The sequence below is a fragment of the Bos indicus genome, chromosome 11, assembly GCF_029378745.1.
Source record: "Bos indicus isolate NIAB-ARS_2022 breed Sahiwal x Tharparkar chromosome 11, NIAB-ARS_B.indTharparkar_mat_pri_1.0, whole genome shotgun sequence".
Lineage (NCBI taxonomy): Eukaryota > Metazoa > Chordata > Mammalia > Artiodactyla > Bovidae > Bos > Bos indicus.
This window is the reverse complement of record NC_091770.1, coordinates 100,369,200-100,389,673: the sequence shown is the minus strand read 5'-3', so window position 1 is coordinate 100,389,673 and position 20,474 is coordinate 100,369,200. Positions and strand designations below refer to the sequence as shown.

At 56.3% G+C, this 20,474-nt stretch overlaps 1 protein-coding gene across 2 annotated transcripts in view; it reads right to left on the bottom strand.

Moving 5' to 3' along the window:
* HMCN2 (hemicentin 2) overlaps positions 1-20,474 on the bottom strand; it is a 176,878-nt gene that overhangs the window by 84,163 nt on the left and 72,241 nt on the right. For both annotated transcript variants that reach the window (XM_070799427.1, XM_019971022.2), the window contains exons 23-29: positions 10,570-10,697; positions 7,718-7,972; positions 6,949-7,035; positions 2,180-2,374; positions 1,117-1,247; positions 647-794; positions 154-280 (exon numbers count right to left, since the gene is read on the bottom strand). In XM_070799427.1, coding sequence (XP_070655528.1) covers positions 154-280; positions 647-794; positions 1,117-1,247; positions 2,180-2,374; positions 6,949-7,035; positions 7,718-7,972; positions 10,570-10,697 — 1,071 coding nt within the window. The remainder of the gene's footprint in view (positions 1-153; positions 281-646; positions 795-1,116; positions 1,248-2,179; positions 2,375-6,948; positions 7,036-7,717; positions 7,973-10,569; positions 10,698-20,474) is intronic.

The following is a 20,474-nucleotide window of genomic DNA, read 5'->3' as shown; positions in this document are numbered from 1 at the left end:
GAAAAGCGGGGTTTCACCTGGGTGATCTCTGCCTGGGCCCTGGGTGGCTCACGCAATGCACGTCAAACCCCATCCCTGCAGAGTTCCACCTCCCCAGAGGACCCCCACACGCACACTCCATCCAGCCCCAGCTGCCCGCCAGGGGCCACTCACTGCCCGTCCTTGGTCCACTCCACCTGGGGTGTGGGGACCCCCGAGGTCCGGCACTCCAGCTCTGCCCCTGCGCCAGCCAGGCCCACCACCTCCTGGGCAGCCTCGGCTCCAAGCACCGAAGGTGGAACTAGGGTCGAGAAAGGGTTGGGAGGGAGGGGGCGGTGAAAAAACTTCAGGTCCTACAATCCCTGCCTGCCCCATGGCCTTTGCCTGTGCGGGTTCCCTGCCTGCTCAGCCTTCCCTTCTCCCACCCGGCCCTCATGGGAAGCTCCCCAAACCCCTGGCCAAGCATCCCCGGCTCTGTGCATCCTCAGCACCTGCTTTGCTGTTTTGTATCACATGGTTCAACAGCAGTGACACAGCTGTGCCATGGGCCCCTCTGTGCCCCAGCTTCCAGCAGGCAGTACCCACCCACCCCCACACACACGCCTAACAGGAGAGGGCTCGCAGGGCCAGACAGCCCTGGGAGCTGGGGGAGCTCCGCCTCACTCACTGAGCACGAGCAGATCGAAGTCCCTCTGCGCGGTCCCGGCCTGGTTCTCGGCCCGGCAGGAATAGAGGCCAGAGTCGCCCTCCTGGATTCTGGGAAAGTGGAGGGCCCGGGCTCCATCCAAGAGGCGGTGGCTGCCTACGGCGGGGATCTGAGCAGAAAAGGCCCGAGGAAGCTGATGGGGGGAGGGTGGTCCGGCCACTCCCTAGTCCCCAACAGCAGTGAGGAAACTGAGGCCCAGGGAACTGGTCAGTGACTGGAATCCAGAGTAGTGCTGTGCCCTCTCCACCATGCAGCCCTCCAGGCTTCATCGTGGGACCCCCGTGGCCCTGGGCCCCCAGTGAGTCCCCAAAGACACCTGTCACCTTGCCACATCTCCCAGCCACATCTGGTTACATGCAGGAACCCGTCCAGAAGGCCTGCACCCTGTCCATATCCCACCCAGAGCCCATCCACCCCTGGGGGACACCCACCTGCCGCCCGTTCTTGAGCCATGTGATCTCGGGGGCCGGGAAGCCATTGGCATCACACTCCAGCGTCAGGGACTGCCCGGCCATGCCTGACACGTTAGCCCTGCGCCCATCCTCCCGGAGGCTGGGGGGCACTTGGGAGAAGGAGAAGCAGAGGAGCCGCCCCTCCGCAGGTCAGCCACGGCCAGGGACCCCATTTGGGCCATTCTTCCTGGCCTCGAGGGCGGTCCTGACTCCCCCCCTTCCCCAGCTTCTGGGCTTCCAGGACGCCCATTCTAGACCCTGGCCGTCAGGAGCCGTGTGGACCTGGGAATGGCCATGGCGGCCTCGCCCTGGGACCTCACCCTAGTCGAGCCCAGGAACTCTCTACTTGCTCTGACATTCAGCTCTCCAAGATGCGGGAGCCATTGGTTCCATCTAGTTCTCCACCCAAATGGTTGTCATGGTCACGAAGGAGGGTACCTAGGGGACCACCCCACCCCCCACCCATGGAGTCAGAGCCTCTCTGGGTGGGGCCTGGGTATGTCTTTGAAACAAACTTCCCAGGCAAGTCATTACAGGACAAGTGGGTGTGGCTGGTTACGGGAGGCGGAAGGTGGTTCCATTAGGAGCCCATTATTAAAACGGCTTCTCTCACCCTCTCTGTGAGCCCAAGTTGAGGGAAGCGCTCCCCTCCCCCTGCACACAGCACCCTGGATGAGGGGGCCGGGTACCAGGGAGACACGTGGGCCTTGGGAAGTGGGCATATGAGCCTCAGGTGGTTTCAGCGGCTTTAGTGGGAGGTGGGCTTTGACCACTGGTGAGAATTGTAAAGAAGATTCACTCCTAGCCCATTTTAAAGTCATTTATGGAATTCCGGGGTCTCCTTACACTGTCTCCGCGGGGGGTTCTCTGCATGAAGAATGCACTCTCCCAACAGCACCCTCAAGCCCTCCCTGACAGGCACGAGGGACAGAGGAGCAAGGACCTGTATCCTCCGAGCAGTGAGCTCTGGGCCAGGGAGCTCACGCGGCCCCAGCCTGGCACCCCAGGTGCCATCACCCCCAGCTCTGGGGTCCCTACTCACCGTGGACCACCAGCTTGGCTCTCCTGGACGCGGAGCCCGCCTCGTTGGTGGCCTGGCACTCGTAGTCTCCGCCGTCGGAGGGAGAGACGGAGGCCAGGAACAGAGAGCCTTCATCCAGCACCGCCAGGCCGGGCCGGTCACGCAGCGGCTCGGACGACGGGCCCTTCCGCCACGTGACCTGCGGCTTGGGCGTCCCTGGCAGGGCACCGGCTTGTCAGGAGCAACACCCTGTCTCCTTCTCGGTCTACACCCTCACTGCCCCCACCCCCCGCCCGCCCAACCCAGGCGCAAACATCCCTGACCCTCCAAGAAGGGGTCGCCTCAGACTCCTCCTGGCCCCCAGGCTGGAAGAGCCGCTCCTAGAGCTGCAGGTGCCCCACACCCAGCCCCTCCAACCCAGGGCTGCGCATCCACCCGGCCTCCCAGCGCCCCCAGAAGCCAGTTCCCTTCTCAGAGGACCCACCCCGCCTGGAACTGCACCCTCACGGGCACTCCCACCGCCTGACCCTACCCAGCGTCTTCCTTTGCCCCCACCTACAGCTTTCTAATGTATATAAGATGCACTTTTTTTTTTTAACGCTATATATGTATTTTTTGGTCTATTGTCTGTCTCCCCCAACAAAGTCCGGGGTCTCTGCTTTGTGCCCAGCTGCAATCCCAGCCCCTAGCACCCGGTAGTTGCTACAGGAAAGAAACCAGCCCTCCATGCTCAGCCCTGGTTTCGTCCCATCGGATCATCACATAAACGGTGGAGGCCCCAGCTTGGCCTGGCCTGCACTTCCCCTCTGAGGCACGAGTGGGCACTGCTGGCCACACACCCCTGCCCCATGAGAGTCCCGATTCCCCAGAACGCCTTTCTCCATCATCCCCCACATTGCATTGTCCAGAGTCTGGCTCTGCCACCGGACTGTCGGCTCACAAGGCCTGGCGCACAGTGGGTGCGAGATATAAACGGCCGGGGCACACAGTAGGTCCTCAGATCAGTGTTGAAGGCATGACCCAGTCTTCCAAGCAGCACATGTGCCCAGGAGGCAAGGCGCCCAGTGGTCACAGCGGGGCTTGGGTCCCGTGAGCCCCAGCTCTGCAGAGGCGCTGAGTGACCTCAGGACAAAAGGCAACCCTTACTCACGGCCCTGCCCGCTGGAGCCTCACCTCCCTTCCTGCCTCCATCAGCGCCCAGGAAGAGGGCAGCCTGCAACACCTCTGTCACCCCCATCGGGATCACAGTCATCACCAAACACCGTCATCATGAACCGAACCGCCACTTCCTCTGCCCACTCCCCTGGCAGCTCAGGGCTCTTTACAAACACATTCTGCCTTACTTGCTCTCTTATCCTTGCTGTTGCAAGGAGGGGTGGGCCACCTCACTGGGGGGGGGATGGGGAGGGGTGACATCAAGAGGCGGCAGGTCCATGTTCCCCTGGTGATCCAGTGGTTAAGAATCCACCTGCCAATGCAGGAGACACGGGTTCGATCCCTGCTCCAGGAAGATCGCACATGCCGCAGAGCAACAAAGGCCCGTGCACCGCAGCTACTGAGCCCACGTGTCAAGAGCCCGTGCTCCGCAGCAAGAGAAGCCGCTGCAACGAGAAGCCCCTGTGCTGGGACTGGAGGGTAGCCCCTACTCGCTGCAACGAGAGAAAGCCGGCATAGCAACAAAGTCACAGTGCAGCCAAAAATGAATAATTAAAAAAAAAAGATGTGGCACATTCAAAGCATCCGGGGTGTTCAGGAGGCCCTGCCTGAACAGTACCGGCAAGTGCTGGGGACTCTGCCCGCTGGCCGTCTCAGAAACGGAGGGACCGCGGCCACCCACACTCTGTGATCTTTGGGCTACTTAATCCTCTGTGCCTGTTTTCTCATAGGCTCCTCTGCCGTTTCCTCTGTGCCTGCCTAGAATGCTCGTCCAGGTGACCCCCTGCCAGGGTCCCACTCCCCAGGGTGGGGACACGTGTGTGAACACACAACACACAAGTACACCCCACAAACACACACATGCCCCTCCCAGTGCCTCATCTTCTCCAAAAGACCCCAGCCCATCCTCCCCCTACCCAGAGACCAGGACCTCGGAGCTGCTGGCCTGGAGGGGCATTGCGTTTTGAACCCTGGAACTGTTTTTTTTTAATGCAAATGTCTAACCCCTAAACAAGCTCTAACCACTGAACTCCACCACTGCTCTGAATGAAGACTCCAGGGACTTGGGGCTGTTGCTGAAAATCACTCATTTCGTCTCCACTTTTAAGGGGGTCGAGAGAGGACCGGTGATGTCCCAAATCACCAGCAGGTTGGTGACCAGGCTCCTGGCCTCTGCAGCAACCCACAAGGAGGAGGCAGATGGTGCCCCTCACTGTAGGGGACCAGAGCTCCCAGGGGACACAGCCGGGTGCTCAGGGCTTTCTCCTTTCGACATCAGAGCCCCAGGTCGCATGGCTGATGAATGCTAGTGCCCAACAGACAGTCACCTGCTTGAAAGGGAGAAGGCCAAGGGCAGCTGGGCAGTCGGGGAGGGGGAGCAGGCAGTTTTAATGAAGGAGACTTGGATGATGCCGACCTGGCTGAAGTTAGGCCCAGAGGACGCCCTGGCTGACCAGAGATGATGCTGGGGTCGTGGGTGGCCGTGAGGCATCAGAGAAAGAGGCGGTGGTTGGTGGTCCCACGTCCCAAGGCCCATTATTGTTGTTTAGTTGCTAAGTCGTATTTGACTCTTTGCAACCCCAAGGACTGTAGCCTGCCAGACACCTCTGTCCATGAGATTTTCCAGGCAAGAATACAGGAGTGGGTTACCATTTCCTTCTCCAGGGGATCTTTCCGACCCAGGGATTGAACCTGCATTTTCTGCATGCGTCTATATCGGGACTCCCTGTACAAGAGCAACCGAAAATTTTTTTAATTTATTTTTTTAGGCTCCAAAATCACTGCAGATGATGATTGCGGCCATGAAATTAAAAGACGCTTGCTCCTTGGAAGAAAAGTTATGAAAAACCTATACAGCATATTAAAAAGCAGAGACATTATTTTGCCAACAAAGGTCCGTCTAGTCAAAGCTATGGTTTTTCCAGTAGTCATGTATGGATGTGAGAGTTGGACTATAAAGGAAGCTGAGTGCCGAAGAATTGATGTTTTCGAACTGTGGAGACTCTTGAGAGTCTCTTAGACTACAAGGAGATCCAACCAGTCCATCCTAAAGGAAACCAAGCCTGAATATTCATTGGAAGAACTGATGGTGAAGCTGAAACTCCAATTCTTTGGCCGCTTAATGAGAAGACCTGACTCATTTGAAAAGACCCTGATGCTGGGAAATATTAAAGGTGAGAGGAGAAGGGGCAACAGAAATTGAGATGGTTGGATGGCATCACCGACTCGATGGACATGAGTCTGAGTGAATTCTGGGAGTTGGTAATGGACAGGGAGGCCGGGCGTGCTGCAGTCCATGGGGTCGCAGAGAGTCAGACCCAATCGAGCAACTGAACTGAACTGAAGTGTGCGCGAGTGCCCTAAACATTCCTTGCTGTTACCAGATACTAACACAAGGTGGCGGCCTGCTCAAGAGCGAGACGATGGTCCGTTCAGGTGGTCGGTGCCCAGGGCTCCAGTGTTTAGTCGCTCAGTGGTGAATGTCTCTTTGCCACCCCATGGACTATAGCCCGCCAGGCTCCTCCATCCATGGGATTCTCCAAGCAAGAATACTGAAGTGGGTTGCCATGCCCTCCTCCAGGGGATCTTCCTGACCCAGGGATCGAACCTCTGTCTCTGGCCTCTCCAGCATAGCAGGCAGATTCTCTAGCAGCTGAGCTACCATGGAAGCCCATGGCTCCCACCTGTCTCCTACCTGCCCACCCCTCGTCCCTTTCCAAGGACTTCCCCAGGCCCTGAGCAACAAGGAAGTGCAGTGCCAGCTGGAATCCGTTTTCCCAGCTCCTGCCAGTCTTCCTGTAAGCTGTCACTTGCTCCCCGAACACCCAGACGCCTCCTCCCCAAGAGATCACTGTCCACCTACAGAGGAGACATTCAGGCCATCTTGGTCCAAAGCCAAAAGAAGCAACTCGGGCTGGCACCCACTGGGTGCCACTGGGAGGCTTCACGGATGGTAGAATCGCTCCACACATTCAACACGTTTCCCCAAGCCCCTACTGTGTGCCAGGCACGGTGCTGGGACCTAGTGCTCCTGCAGTCCATGGCAGCCCTCTGTGGAGGGGCGGGTGTGACCCCACTGGACAGCTGAGAAAGCTGAGGCTCAGAAAGGACACGTGACCTGCCCGGCACTGGGCAGTTGACCAGGGGTGGCGATCTTGACCCCGCACGGTGCTGTCGCCGGAAGAAGGCCCCCAAGGGACGGTCTGCCCAGAACCCTGTGGATCCATGCTCTGTGAGAAAGTCTGGGGCTGGGGGAGAGGCCGGAGCCACAAGCCCTGATCCCAGGACCCCAGGGCCTTCCTCAGCCCCAGTGTTACACCCCCTGGGCACAGAGGGACTCAGGGCTTAACAGGTACGGAGCTAGGGGTTAAAGCATATTAGGTCATCTTCCGGCTGTGTGACCTCAGGAAAGCTGCTTACCCTCTCTGAGCCTAAATTGCCCCTAATGAAAAAGAGCTAATGCTAATACCCATCCTATAGGGATGTGGATGGGATGAAGTGCCCGGCATGGCAGGCAGAAGTGGGGACCCCATAACCCTCCATACCCATGGGCACTGCCTACAGTGAGTGACCCAAGGCACTGGAATGTGGGTGGGTTTTCTCCCCCGCCCGGCCCACCCAGGGCCCAGCCTCACCTCTGGCAGGGCACGGCAGGCTGGCATTCTCTCCTGCTACCCTCTCCAGTAGGCCGCTGGTCTCATCAGCCCCCCAGTGTGGTGGCTCTGGTGGGAAGTGATGTAGCCACACTCACACCCCCAAACCCAAAGCCTGGCACTCCCTCCCAGGAGCCCAGGGCCTTGGGGGGAGGGAGCATTCCCTTCAGAGCCTCAGCTGGAATAAGGGGTGCAACCCCTGCACCCCAGCCCTCAGCCTCAGGGCCTAGGCGTCAGCTCACCCCCCCACCCAGGGTGGTCCATGGAACAGCCTCTAGGGCCACACACGACCACCCCGGGCTCAGGGGCTGAGCTCGGGCATCCGACCCCTCCAGCAGCAGCTTTCTGCATAAGTTTCAGATTCATCAGAGCAAACAGGCTAGCCCCAGGGATCCAGAACTTTCTAGGCACCAGACACTTCACATGCATTCTCGCACTGACCCCTCACATATTATTAGACACATTTTATGGGGTCAGAGAAAGTAAATGACTGGCCGATGGTTGTCCAGCTGGAAAGTGGGAGAAGCTGGCCTCAGGCCCAGGCGTCTGCTCTTCAATCAGCAGCCCCAGGGCGCCTGCAGCCCACCCCGAGGAAGGAACCCCGCCCCCGCAACCCGGGGCTGGTGAGAGCTGCCTGATGCGGCCTCAGGTCTGGGGGGAAGAAGCAGTCCAACAGCTCAGAAGCCCAGACTGCTGCAGGGGCTGCAGCAGATGGGGGGCCGGGGAGCTCTGTGGGTCGGGGGCCACTCACCCAGCACCCTGAGATCCAGCTCCCAGGCGTCTACCCCAGCGCTGCTGGACGCCTCGCAGCGGTACGTCCCGGCGTGGGAGGTTTGGATGGCCGCAAAGTGGACGGAGCCCTCGGGCCCCTCGCCCCGCAGGGCCACCCCATCCTTGGACCAGGTCACCCGGGGCTCCGGGCTGCCCTCAGCCACACAGTTCAGGTCCACGGCTTCTCCCACTAGCACCTTCAGGACCCGCGGGCCCGGCTGCACCTGGGGGGGCACTGACAGGGCCATGGGGAGGGGGGTCAGGGCAGGGGCTCGGGGTGTGGGGGGACGCAGAGCGCAGACCCACAGAGCAGGTCCGGCCGGCTCAGGGCTTCACACATCCCTGGGTGTCACCAGCCCGCAAGGGGGCAGGGCGTGATCTGAGGCCGATTGCGCCTCGGTTTTCAGGAAACGACACTGGGCCGCCTTGTGTGGACCCCTCCCCCTCCCAAGCGTGAGTGCCATCACCCTTTCTGCTGAACAACCGTGCTCTCAAGGAAGAATGCTCCTGCATGCTTGGCTTACTTCCCCACCCCACCCCGGGCTTGCCCCCAGCACCATGTGAAAATCACCAGCTCGGTGTGGGATGGGGACACCAGGGCCTGGGGGCAGCAGGCATGAGCGGGAGGCTTCAGATCCTAGCCCTGCCCCTCAAGGTCACAGGACCCTGCGTTGGCCGGGGCCTCAGTTTCTCCTCCTCACAAAGATGCCCCAGGTACAACAGGCCATGGCACCAGGGCGGCCAGCATGGAGCCTGGTCCACAGTGGCGCCTAAAACGTAGCGGCTTAGACCCACTCTCGGGGTTCCCAGGTCCCTCTTTTCCTTTCCCTGGGGTGGGGTGGGGGTGAGGGAGATGATGGGTTTCCTTTCTTCCACATTTTCTGTTTCAAGTCACTTTCCCATCCTCCATCCCAGTTGGCCCCTCCCACGGGTGGGTGATGCCATGCCCGTTTTGCAGATGAAGAAACTGAGACTCAGAAAGCTTATGTGACTTGACCAGAGTCATCCACTTCATATTGGCTAACCGGAGCTGGATCAGCCCCAAGCCTGGGTCTGGATGAGCAGGAATCCAAGTGGTTTCCACGCAGCCAGACTGGGTGAGCCTGGGAGAATTCTCAGAGACTTGGAAAAGTGTCCTGGGCCCTCAGGGGAAGTTGAGGACACCCACTCCCTTCCCAGCTTCAGAGGAGAATCCCGAAGATAAGACCATCCATGGGATCTGGCCCCTGGGCAGAGATTGGCTCCCCTACCCCCAGCCCAGATCCTCGCTGTCCAGGAGCAGAAGCGTGGACAGGGTGCCTACCACCCCCTGAGAACACTCACAGTTTCCACTGTGTTGAGTACCTGAAGTCATCAGTACCCTTACTGTGGGATAGGCATTATTGCCTCTACTTTATAGACAGGAATGGACTTCCCTGATGGCTCAGATGGTAAAGCGTCTGCCTACAATGCAGGAGACCCAGGTTCGATCCCTGGGTTGCCAAGATGCCCTGGAGAAGGAAATGGCAACCCACTCCAGTCTTCTTGCCTGGAAAATCCCATGGACGTGGGTGGTGGGCTACAGTCCATGGGGTCGCAAAGAGTTGGACACGACTGAGCGACTTCACTTTCTTATAGACAGGAATCCAAGGCTCAGAGAGGCCGAGCAGCTGGCCTGAGGTCACAGAGCCAGTTGGTGGCAGAGTCAGCATTCAAACCCGGCTCCGTTCGTCCTCCTGCCCTGCTTCCCTGTCTCTCTCCTGTGCTGTGCTGTGCTTAGTCGCTCAGTCATGTCTGACTCTGTGCAACCCCACAGACTGCAGCCCTCCAGGCTCCTCTGTCCCTGGGATTCTCCAGGCAAGAATACTGGTGTGGGTTGCCACACCCTCTTCCAGGGGATCTTCCCAAACCAGGGATCGAACCCAGGTCTCCCGCGCTGCAGGCGGGTTCTTTAACATCCGAACCACCTTCTCTCATACGCTCATGTAAACACACAGCAAAGCTTTGAGCCCCTTCCTCTCTGAACCTCAGTCTGTCCACCTGTAAAATGGGGAGTTAAGCTTAGAGCAGGGGTTGGCTCTTTCTGGAAAGGGCCAAAGAGTAAATATCTTAGGCTCTGCAGGCCAGATGGTCTCTGTCTCAGCTACTAACTTTGCCATTTCAGCGTGAAGGCAGCCACAGACGCTACGTAACCGAACGTGTTTGGAGGCGCTCCAATGAAGCTTGTATTAATGGACACTGAAGAACTGAGTTTCATATAATTTTCATATGTCACATTATTTGCCTTTTCTCCCCCAATCATTAGAAAACGCAGACATCATTCTTCACTTGTGGGCCGAATGAGAACGGCGTGTAGGCGAGGAGTAGCTAGGGCTGTGGTTGGTGGACCCGGGTCTCAGATGACTCACTGGGGCTCTTGGAGGGGACAGGCTCCCCGCCTCTTTGGTGGAGTGACTCCACTGGGTGGCTCCTGTGAATGGGACCTGTACCCCCCAGATGAATGCCCACTCCTGGGCCCCCAGCTGGGCTGGGACCCAGAATCCCCCTGTGGGTCGCCCTCCCAACCCCTAAGTCCCTGCCACCTTGGGGTCCCACCCTCGGTTCTCAGGGGGGAGCTCTGAACAGCCTGTCCAAGCTCAACCAAGGGGTTCAGGAGAGGGGAGAAATAGGGGTGGGGAGAAGGAGGGACAAGACTTGAAAAAGACAGGAAATAAGGTAGATGGAGCGCACACTGGAGGGCCATGAAAAGGTGAGAGAGCCTGGCATGGGGATGGGGAGGGACACCAAAAGGCCCGAGAAAGATGGGGGCAGGGGGCCACGTGGTGAGACGGAGGGGGCCAGCCAGGGCCCTACCTTGCACCCTGAGGATGTAGTACTGAGTAGCGGACCCGGCAGGGTTACTGGCCGTGCATTCGTAGAGGCCGCTGTCACTGACCTGGGCCTGAGCCAGATGCAGGGAGCCGGGCGGGAGGAGGTGGTGCCTGAGGAAATGAGGGACACTGGTGAGACCCCAACCAACCCCACATCTGCTGGAAAGGTCTCATGACCCAACCAGTTGCCTCCTCCAGGAAGCCAGCCAGGACTGAGGCAGTATCCACCACCCACCCTTCACCGTTCCCCTGCCCTGCTTCCAGCTCCCCAAACCACCAGGCCAAGGCCAGGTCCACTCCAACTGGTGTAAGAGACAAAGAGCATTAGGCTAGGAGTCCGCTGGCTGGGTTTGACTTTGAACTCCAATTTTGAGCTGGGTAAAGCAAGTCCCTTCATCTCTTGGAGCCTCTGTTTCCTCATCTGTAAAATGGGTACATTAAGGAATGCTGTGACTGGGGCTGGTGAACAGGTTCCATGTGGGCTGAGTCCAAGGCCTGGCACCTGGTCACCAGGCACACCCCCTCTTCTAATGCACACACCTTATCCCTCAACCCTGCCCTGAGAGGCGAGGAAGAGGCCTCACTTGGAGGACCCCTGGATTCCAGGGAGAAGCTGCAGGCCAGAGGCCCTCTGCGTCTAAGGGTCAGGCTCACCCAGACTCCGAAGCCTGTGCTGTTTGGTGTCCAGGTATCCGGCACTGGGCTCTCAGGAGGAAGCTGTGAGGCTCCCCCATCACTGCCCTCCCCACTCCAGCCCACCTGCTGAAGTCACCTGGCCCCCATCCCACAGAGATCTGGAACCCTCAGCCAGGCTCCTGCAGCTGGACCGGACCCCAGGGGACCCCCACAGACATGATATCACTGGCCCATATGTGCTGGCTCCGTGTAGCCCCTGCCCCCACAGAACTGGGAGGGCAGCTGCAGCCCCTGGCCCCGGCTGGCCCTGAGCGCAAGCAGCCAGCATAGGGGTGGGGCCCCTCAAGGGCCAGTCCCTCCCCCGCGTGTGCTCATCAGGGTCCAGCTGGGCTCCAATCCCGGTCCCCACTCCCCTCTCAGCTAAGTCTCAGATTCCTCCTATGCAAAACAGGGATGACAGTAGTCTCCCATTTACTAAGCAGCTGCAAGCAAAGTACTGGGCATACACTTATCCACCAGGTCGATATTGTTGGCAATTCACTCTCTGTGCAGTCTGGGGCCAGTAGCTTTGCCCTGCAGGTCCTCTGTCTCCCCATCTGTAAAGTGGGGTTGTAATCCCCCTGCCTAGGAACCCCCTCCTCTAGTTTGTCCTGAGCGTCCAGCGGGCACTTGGGGCAAGTTCCCTGAGGACAGCTGTGAGTGATACACCAGCTGGTGGTCTCTGGAGCCCGGGCACCGGGCTGGGGCCAACTGGCTCCGACCGTGTTCTGCCATGTGCCTGCTGTGTGATGTTTGCTAAGTCACTCAACCTTTCTGTGCTTTGGTTGTCTCCCTTGCAGGGCAGGGGGAGATAAGACAGAAGTGGTGCTTCTTCCTCATACAGTTGTCCAGAGAACCGAAGACCTGATTCACACCCCGGAGCCTAGAACAGTGTGAATGTGCGCTTAGACGCCCGGTCCTAGCCCACTCTGGGCGACCCCACGGACGGCAGGCCGCCTGGTTCCTTTGTTCTTGGAATTCCCCAGCAGGAAATCTGGAGTGGTAGTCATTCCCTTCTCCAGGGGATCTTCCAGACCCAAGAACAGAGACACACTCAATGAAGGTCAGCTGTTACCATGGTGACGACAGTGACATTACAATATGCAACATAATTTTGCGTTGTTTAAAACTCATATAAATGGCAAAGTGTATATGTGTGTGGGTCCAATTCATTCGTTTTTCGCCGTTGCATAGTAGTCCTTTGTGTGAGTTTACCGCGCTTCATTAATTAGTTCTCCTTTTGGTGTACATTTAAACATCTAGATTTTTTCCTTTCCTCCAGCCCTGCTTTCCTTCCTTTGTTCTTTCTTTCACCACCAGAGCTCTCTGCACACTGACGTGTGTCCCCCAGGCATAGGAGCCGGCCTCCTGGCCATACCTAGGCTCACACACCGTCAGCTCTCACAGAGGCCATCACCTCCTGCTGCAGGGCAGGGCTTCTTATCAGAATTTTCCAGCCACATGCAAAACAAACACATTCCCAGGCCCCAGCCAGATTTAGGGGGGTGGAGGCTGGAATCAGGGTTGTACCAAGACCCTCTGGGGTCCACCCCTTGGGAGCAATGCCCCGGGACACATGGAAGTGCCCCTGTCCCCCAAAAGTGACCTGGAGGAGCAGGCAGGAGCCAGGCTTTGACAGCAAGTGCCATCACCCCCAACCATGCCCTTTGGGTGGAGGACTCCCTCTCCCCGAGTCTCAGTGTCCTCACCTGGGGTCACAGGATACTGTGCGTACGAAGTGACATGATGCACACAAAGTCCATGGTCCCTGGGACATAGTAAGTGCTCCATACACAACCCCGCTGTTAGTAAAAAACCCACCCCCAGTGTGTCCATGTGCTCGCTCCCAGCCCCCAATCAGTAGGTCCCTCAGTCTTCCAAAGTGGAAGAAAAAGGAGCAAAAACACCACACAGATGTCTGTTTGTCCCAGTGACAAGTAAACATCTCCCCTGCACGGCTCCACTCCCCTGGCTTGGCTTTTCTCATCCACCGTGGTTGTGTTTTGTTTTTTTTTTTTTTTTAGGTTAAATAATGTCAACATCCAACAACACGAGCCAAATCAGCGTGAGGCTGAAACACACACACTTAATCACACTTGGGGCGGTGACATGGCTCCCTCGGGGACTTTATTGTGAACCTCGACTAGCCAAGCAGGAGCCCCTGCGTCAGTGCAAAGATGTCCAGGCTGAGCACCAGAGTTCTGGGTCCAAGGTCCTATTCTGCTCTAGACATGCTGTGCAACCTCAGACAGGGCAAGCAACGTCTCTGAGCCCCAACTTCTTCATATTTGAAAAGGCAGCTCTGGACTCCTTTTATCTCAGAGGTTGCCTTCTAGTCCTTCTTAGAACTTTAGAGACTAAAGGACCTCTTGCTCCTTCCCTCATCAAACCCTTAAAAGGATAGGAAGTGGGAGCTTCTGGGGAAAAAAAAAAAACAATAATGAAAAAAATTTCCAAAAGTGGAAACAATTCTCAACAATAAAAGAGGCCTCTCGTCTTTCTCACGATGAGCCCCAGATCATTTCCTAGAAAGGGACGCTGCTGCTGCTGCTGCTAAGTCGCTTCAGTCGTGTCCGACTCTGCGCGACCCCATAGACGGCAGCCCACCAGGCTCCCCCGTCCCTGGGATTCTCCAGGCAAGAACACTGGAGTGGGTTGCCATTTCCTTCTCCAATGCATGAAAGTGAAAAGTGAAAGTGAAGTCGCTCAGTCGTGTCCGACTCTTAGCGGCCACATGGACTGCAGCCTACCAGGCTCCTGCTCACTATATCACAGAGGAGGGGATGGAGAGAAGGGAGACTCCATCTTATAGATGATCAAGCTGAGACCTCTAGAGACCCCTCCGTCGCAGCTTTCACCACACTGGCCTGTGGCCACCCGTCGCCCGTGGGCCCTTAAGAGGACACATTTCCGTCCACCTTAGCTGCCTTTGTACCCCCAGACCCTAGCCCAGACCTGGCACAGAGCAGACCCCACTCAGACCAGACTCAGGACAAAGGTGTGGGGCCTGGGATGCATCAGAGAGGACCTGGAGGTCTGGGGGTTCCAGGGCAGCCCTTCTGAACCACCCACACCCCATGCCCCTTGCACGCTCTCTCCACGTTCCCAAGGCTCCCTGAGGTTTGGGGGCTACAACCTCCGGGCACAGGGATGGGCACGGGCAGGGGCAAGGTGGGAGGAAGCGGGGAGAGGGCTGCCGTGTGCTGAGTGCATGTGGTGTAATTAGCAGCAGACTCCCATCGCAGCGAGAGCAGCCAGATGGCTCCAAGCAGCGCCCAGATGAAAACACGGAGAGGTTCGAGGGGAATTTCCTGTTTATGACATGCACTGGGCTCAAGCCTTCGCTGCTGGCTGTGAGGTTCACACAGCCACGCAGATGGTGGGGGATGGTGGTGGGGAGATCCACCTACCCTGCCGGGTCCCCCTGGCCCTGAGAGCTCCAAGGGGAACATACCTGCCCGGAGAGACCAGAGGGCATTGGGTAGATAGTGCCAATCCCAGGCCACACCTTTGCTGCAACCCAGCTAGGGGTCCCCTCTCCATGCAGCTGCCTCTGCTGCCCATGGCATTTATCACACCTGCAGCCACCTGTCACTCTCTGATGGCTGTGTGGGGGGAGGGGCCAGGTGTGCCCAGGTTCCTGCCATGTCCCTGGCCCTTAGCACAGGCACTGGCCCATAACAGGTGCTCGATAAATATTTGATGGCAAATCCCAACTGTCCCTGTCCCCCCACCCACCCCTCCCCCGCCACACACACACACCTTCCCACCTTCGCTCTCAGTGTTCCCCACGCCCCATCCTGTCTCAGCACTGCTCTCCTGCCCCCCAGGTCCCCTTAAAGGCAGCACAGCCTCCAGCTCCTCTGGGAAGCCTTCCCTGATGAGACCAGGCAGGTTAGTTACACTTCCCCTGCTCTGAATGCTATGGAACCAAGTTCTGCCAATTGTTCATTCATTCACTGATTCACTCATCTGACAAAGAGCCACTGGGTTCAAGACGGGCCAGCTGCCGCTGGGGCGGAGTGAATGCCCCCGTCCTCAGGTTGCTGGGAGTCTGGGTGGTTTGCCCAGTCCCTCTTGCTGGGTCCCATGCTTGTCCTGCTGCCCTCGTTTCTAAGCCGTCCGTCCAACCTCCTCTGCGATCAGAGCCTTCTGGGAGGAGGTTGTCAAATGAATGAACAGCACCTGCCACAGAACCGAGCTGGCCAGAGGCTGATCCTCACGCATAGCGCACAGCAGAGCTGGGCAGTGCTCAATAGATCCCCACTGCATGTCACTACATGCTGGCCACGCATCTGCTGAGCCAGGGCAGGGTCTGAGACTGGGGGCAAGGACTGCCCCCCTCCCCCTCAGCACCACTCAGCCTGAAGAGCACCTTCACCCATCCACAGGGGCCACTCTGACCTTCAGGCATATCATAGACCCTTGTAAGGAAGTTCCAAACGGAAACCCCAAGCTGGAGCAATTCAGGAAGAGGGGCCTGACACCAACCGAAGGGCCAAGCGAAATATGTGAGCATGGGGGTAAATGCACGTCCCCCGAGCCCGTGAAACATAAACCCTGAGATGGCTTATAGGTGACGGCTGTCAATACTCAGACGCTTCCTGTGACCGCTGTGGAGCTAAGCACTTCCATGTACACTTGAAACTCCCCAAATCCAAACCTGCAAGGCAGGCAGATCACCCCAAGGCAGGGTTGATCCTGTCATCTCCCCTTTCACAGAGGAGAAAACTGAGACCCAGATGGATGAAGTCATGCTGTGCACGGCCACCCAGACACCAGGCTAGAAATCAGCATGAGTTATGAAGATCCAGCAAGGTAAAGACCCCCATGGGGAGGCCCTGGGCAGTCCCTGCCATGCCATTGGCTTGCAAAGGGGAGCAGCTTTTCTCTTGGATCATCAGAACCCAGTTGCAGCCCCCTCCCCTCCTCTGAGCCGGGACGGGGAGTGAGTGTCCCACCGCCCTGCAGCATCCCTGGACGCTCCATTCTTTCACTGTTCCCTCCCCTCCCCCCTCAACACGGCTGGCTTGGCCTTGTGTGGATCCTGGCCGGCTGCCCCCGGGAGCCAGAGCCGGAGCCAGGAGCACTTGCAGCTGTCCCAGCTACGTATCAGAACCACAAACAAACATTGTTGCCTAGCAACACCGCTTCGCCCCAGCATCCCCAGGCTGAGTCAAGGGATCGGAGCCACTAGGCGCTCTCTGGCCACTATTGCCTGTTCAGCTCTTTCATTTCTCAGATGGGAACACTGAGGCTCAGAGAGAAGGAAGGGTCTTGTTCAAGTTCACTCAGGGAGCTGGGGGCACGGCTGGGAGGGTACTCAAAAGTCTTTTGCCACCTGACGTCACACACAGCTTGGACCCGTCTTCTCCGTCCTAGGCAGTCCTGGGCACAAAGATGCTCAATAAATCCTGTAGACTTCAATTTTGACTTCACAACTCCAATGGTTTTTCCCCCAAATAGCAGTCCCACAGGGTAAGAGGCACCCGGTGACCATTCCCAGCCTTGGACTCAACCCTTGGTTTTTGGGGCTCTACCCCAAGGAAACGATCCAGGAGATAAAGAGAAGCATTTGTGCAAAGACGTTCCAACAGCCCCATTTATTATCACCAAAAACTGGCAACAGCGCATCTGCCTCAAACAGTGGAAGAGCTTAGCAACCGTGGGAGCTGAATGCCCGGAATGTTATTTTGCCCTTTAAATGAAAAGCAATGATATGGGTCAGGATGAATCTAGGAAATGGGTAAATGTGGGAAAATGCGGAAAAATCAGTGAGAGCAGGATAGAAGATGCACTCAGTTTAACTCTCTAAAAGCATCTATAAGAATATGTTAGAAGGGGTCGTGGACACAGGCGGGTGGTCTAGAGTTTCAGGGGTATTCAGGTTCCTACTACGTTTTCTTTCCATTAGGACTTTCTGACTCAGGAGGTCAAGGCTCCTTGAGTTCAGAATATTCTCTAAAATCTCCAGAGAAAGCAGTGGCCTGCCTGACCTTGGCCCAGAAGCCTGATGTGTGTGTGTCCACGTGTTCTCATGCCTGCCTCTCTGGTGTGTCTGTGTGCCTGTCCATAAATGTTTGCATCTGTGTCTATGTCACAGCTGGAATCAAGATTGCTGGGAGAAATATCAATAACCTCAGATATGCAGACATGCAGATGACACCACCCCTACAGCAGAAAGCAAAGAGGAACTGAAGAGCCTCTTGAAGAAAGTGAAAGAAGAGAGTGAAAAAGCTGGCTTAAAACTCAACATTCAAAAAACGAAGATCCTGGCATCTGGTCCCATCACTTCATGGCAGATAGATGGGGAAACAGTGGAAACAGTGGCTGACTTTATTTTGGGGGGCTCCAAAATCACTGCAGATGGTGATTGCGGCCATGAAATTAAAAGATGCTTGCTTCTTGGAAGAAAAGCTATGACAAACCTAGACAGCATATTAAAAAGCAGAGACATTACTTTGCCAACAAAGGTCTGTCTAGTCAAAGCTATGGTTTTTTCAGTAGTCACGTATGGATGTGAGAGTTGGACCATAAAGAAAGCTGGGCACTGAAGAATTGATGCTTTTGAACTGTGGTGTTGAAGAAGACTCTTGAGAGTCCCTTGGACAGCAAGATCCAACCAGTCCATCCTAAAGGAAATCAGTCCTGAATATTCATTGGAAGGGCTGATGTTGAAGCTGAAACTCCAATACTTCGGCCACCTGATGCGAAGAACTGACTCATTTGAAAAGACCCTGATGCTGGGAAAGATAGAAGGCGGGAGGAGAAGGGGACAACAGAGGATGAGATGGTTGCATGGCATCACCGACTTGATGAACATGAGTTTGAGTAAACTCCAGGAGTTGATGATGGACAGGGAAGCCTGGCATGCTGTGCTTCACGGGGTCGCAAAGAGTCGGACACGACTGAGCGACTGAACTGAATTGACTGTGTCTATGTCAGTGTGCATGGCCATGTGTCTGTGTCTCTGTGCCTGTCCTTGTGTATTCATGTCTGTGGGTGTCTGTGCACATCTATGTGTGTCTCCACACACACACACGTGTGTGTTAGGGCCCTGCCCAGGAGAGGGAAAAGTCAGGATTCTAGTTCCCCACCCTCCATGGCTTCTGTTTCCTCCCTCAGTGTGCTGCGCATTGACCCTGCCCACCCCACCCACCTCCAGGATGGCCAGCAGAAGAGGGCAACCTCTCGCCCAGATGAGGAGGCCTCAGAGGCTCAGCCACACTGTGGAATTCAACCCTGATTGCACCAGAGTCACCATGGAGCGCCAGCGCTGGAGGTCTCCTGGTGACCCTGACCACAGCCCCTTGGCCAGGGTCGGCACAGGATCAGGAAAGAGAGGCCCTGGGCAGCCCTAGTAGTTCAGGCCTCCCCCTGCCCTCTATCAGCCCAGGACAGAGGACAGAGGCAGACGACAGAGGCAACTGCAAAAGAGGGGCGTGGCTCAGCCAGGCAAAAGGGGTGTGGCGGAAGAGGGGCGTGGCTCAGCCATGCAGAAGGGGTGTGGCGGAAAAGGGGCGTGGCTCAACCATGCGGAAGGATCTCAGGTTCTGGAGGCAGATGGTCACCCACGACTCATCAGAATACGTTCTGAAGCAACCAGAATGCCAGCTTTGAAGCTGAGCCTTGGTGGGACGGGAGCGGCAGCATGTCCCTGGGAGATGGAAAAGATGGAGGAGGAAGTAGGGAAGAGCAGCGGACAGCAAGGCCACCCACTCCCCAACACCATCACTGTTTCGTGTGTGCGTCCCACAGGTTTTTGGTGTTTTGTTTTTTTTTTAACTTTTTATTTTATATTGGGGTATAGCCGATTAACGATGCTGTGATAGTTTCAGGTGGACAGCAAAGGGACTCAGGCATAGGTATACATGTATCCATTCTCCTCCAAATTCCCCTCCCAGCCAGGCTGTCTGGTAACATTGAGCAGAATTCCCTGTGCTATACAATAGGTTCTTGTTTGTTATCCATTAAATGTAGCAGTGGGTCCATGCCCATCCCAAACTCCCTAGCTATCCCTCCTCCAGACATTTGCCCTTGTGTGTGTGCCTAGTCACTCAGTCATGTCCAACTCTTTTCAAGCACATGGCTGACCAGGCTCCTGTGTCCATGGGGATTCTCTAGGTAAGAATACTGGAGTGGGTTGCTATGCCCTCCTCCAGGGGATCTTCCCAACTCAGGATCAAACCCAGGTCTCCCGCATTGCAGGCGGATTCTTTACCAGCTGAGCTACCAGGGAAGCCCATCCTCGCCTCATGGGTTTTTCAAATCTGCATTTTCTGGCTGAATGGCCATGGGACCAAGGGAACTGTGTGTCTGGTAAGAAAACTGAGCTCTATTCTGTTCGGGGAAGTTGTTGGATGCCACAGGGAGGCCCAAAGAAGCACAGGGACACAGAACCCGCGAATGAAACTCAGATACAATCAAAAGTCAGCGAAGTTATTCACAGTTGCCAGCAAGAGGACACAGACCAAGTGTCTATCAGCTGGTGAATAAATCGACAAAAGGCGGTCCATCACCACAACAGAATACTATTCAGTCATAAAAAAGAATGAAGTCCTGACACCTGCTACAACATGCAGAAACCTCAAAAACATGGTTCTCAGTGAAAGGAGCCAGACGCAAAAAGTCACATTGCTCATGATTACATTTATGTGAGCCGTCCAGAGCAGATCAATCCAAAGGCAGAAAGCAGATGAGTGGTTGCCAAGGGCTGGGCTGGGGTGGGGAAAGGATGAGAAGTGGCTGCCAACCAGAGTGGGGATATTTTCACGGAGGAGGGTGCTGGAAATGTTCTAAAATTAATTGTGATGATGGTTACACAACTCAGAACTTACTAAAAAAACATATAATTGGAAAGCATGTGAATTATATCTCAATAAAGCTTTCTTATTGAAAAAACTTGGTGAGAATTAAATGGGATAATAGATATGATGATGATAATTTTTAAAAGCTGGAAATGCTGCTTTAGTTTCCAGCAGCAGCAGGAAAATGATATCAAAGGGTGTGATTTTCCACCGCTCACAATGCACCAAACGTCGCACACTCATCACTGTATCTTGAAAGCAGGATTTAAACCGTGTCCACCTTATGGACAGAGAGACAGGCCAAGAGGAGCCAGGGGCCACCTAAGGCCACACGACTAATACATAACCAGTCAGCATTTGCACGCAGGTCTGATTTAATGCCAGAGTCTTTGCCCTTCACCCCAGC